This window comes from Trichinella spiralis (assembly GCF_000181795.1).
Source record: "Trichinella spiralis strain ISS 195 chromosome Unknown Scfld2624, whole genome shotgun sequence".
Taxonomy (NCBI): domain Eukaryota; kingdom Metazoa; phylum Nematoda; class Enoplea; order Trichinellida; family Trichinellidae; genus Trichinella; species Trichinella spiralis.
This window is the reverse complement of record NW_003529563.1, coordinates 1-950: the sequence shown is the minus strand read 5'-3', so window position 1 is coordinate 950 and position 950 is coordinate 1. Positions and strand designations below refer to the sequence as shown.

The window sequence follows — 950 nt, the reverse complement described above, 5'->3', positions numbered from 1 at the left end:
AAATTTAAGAAACACATTTAAAAATTACGTTGTTGTGTGATGAAGTTTCTGAGTGGACCGTACAAATTGTTTTAGCGTTCATCGTATTATATATTGTAAAGGAAGTTTTGTACAGTTGTTGTTGTTGTACGGCAATTCAGCCGGTAGTCAAATTGCCATCTTTACAGTAATGCAATCATAGTACTCGGAATTCTACAACACCGATAGAGCAATGACGAATATTAATTGTATTTATCATAATTATACTTTAAACGTTTGTGATTGCAAAAAATTAAACATTAAAATCAAGAGCAAGAGTAATTTATTAAAGTTACTTTTAAGTTTTTTAAGTTTTACTATTAAAAAAATGCAAGTAGAATTCATACTGTATTTGTGCGTAATGGTTTTCATTTTTGTTGTCCTAATTGTTCCATCGATTGTAGCTGTGTATTTTTTAAAATTTCATCAAGAATTTATGTTTTGTTTTATTAAATTAACGTATATTCAATTAATATTTTTGTTTTATTAAATTAACGTATATTAAATTAATATTTTACAAAGGTATGTCATCGTCGGAAGATTTATCATCAGTCTCCACGTTAGATGAAAATGCAGTAATATTTCCTACGCCAGTTAAAGTGAAGAAAGAATTAGCAACTGATTCAGAATTTGAAGAAAAAGAAGCAGCAAATTTACGCTCGGAGCAAACCTGGCAAGAGACAACCAATGACCCAACTTTCCGTCGGCCACGACGAAGAAAAGCTTTCTTGCATGGTCGAAGGAAGTCACGTAAACTTCTTAAAAGTCCATCTTCCGAGTTTGTCACTAAGGCAAAACTGAAAAATGTGCTCCTGATATGCATTTGATATTGCTGACTGGAGTGTTTTTGATGATTTTACGCTTATATTTCCATGATACCACGTGCGTACTTTGTGTTCCAGTGCTGTTTATCCTGATTTCGCTTATATTTT

General features: G+C 31.6%; 1 protein-coding gene across 1 annotated transcript; it reads left to right on the top strand.

The window, feature by feature from the left end:
* The first annotated feature begins 542 nt into the window (after positions 1 to 542).
* On the top strand, positions 543 to 845 carry Tsp_15267 (conserved hypothetical protein). Its single transcript, XM_003368350.1, has one exon. The coding sequence runs from the start codon at positions 543 to 545 to the stop codon at positions 843 to 845; it is 303 nt and encodes a 100-aa protein (XP_003368398.1).
* The last annotated feature ends 105 nt before the right edge of the window (positions 846 to 950 follow it).

Bases quoted from the DNA above. Each gene is read 5' to 3' on its own strand.
- Tsp_15267 (XM_003368350.1), top strand. From the start codon at position 543: ATGTCATCGTCGGAAGATTTATCATCAGTCTCCACGTTAGATGAAAAT.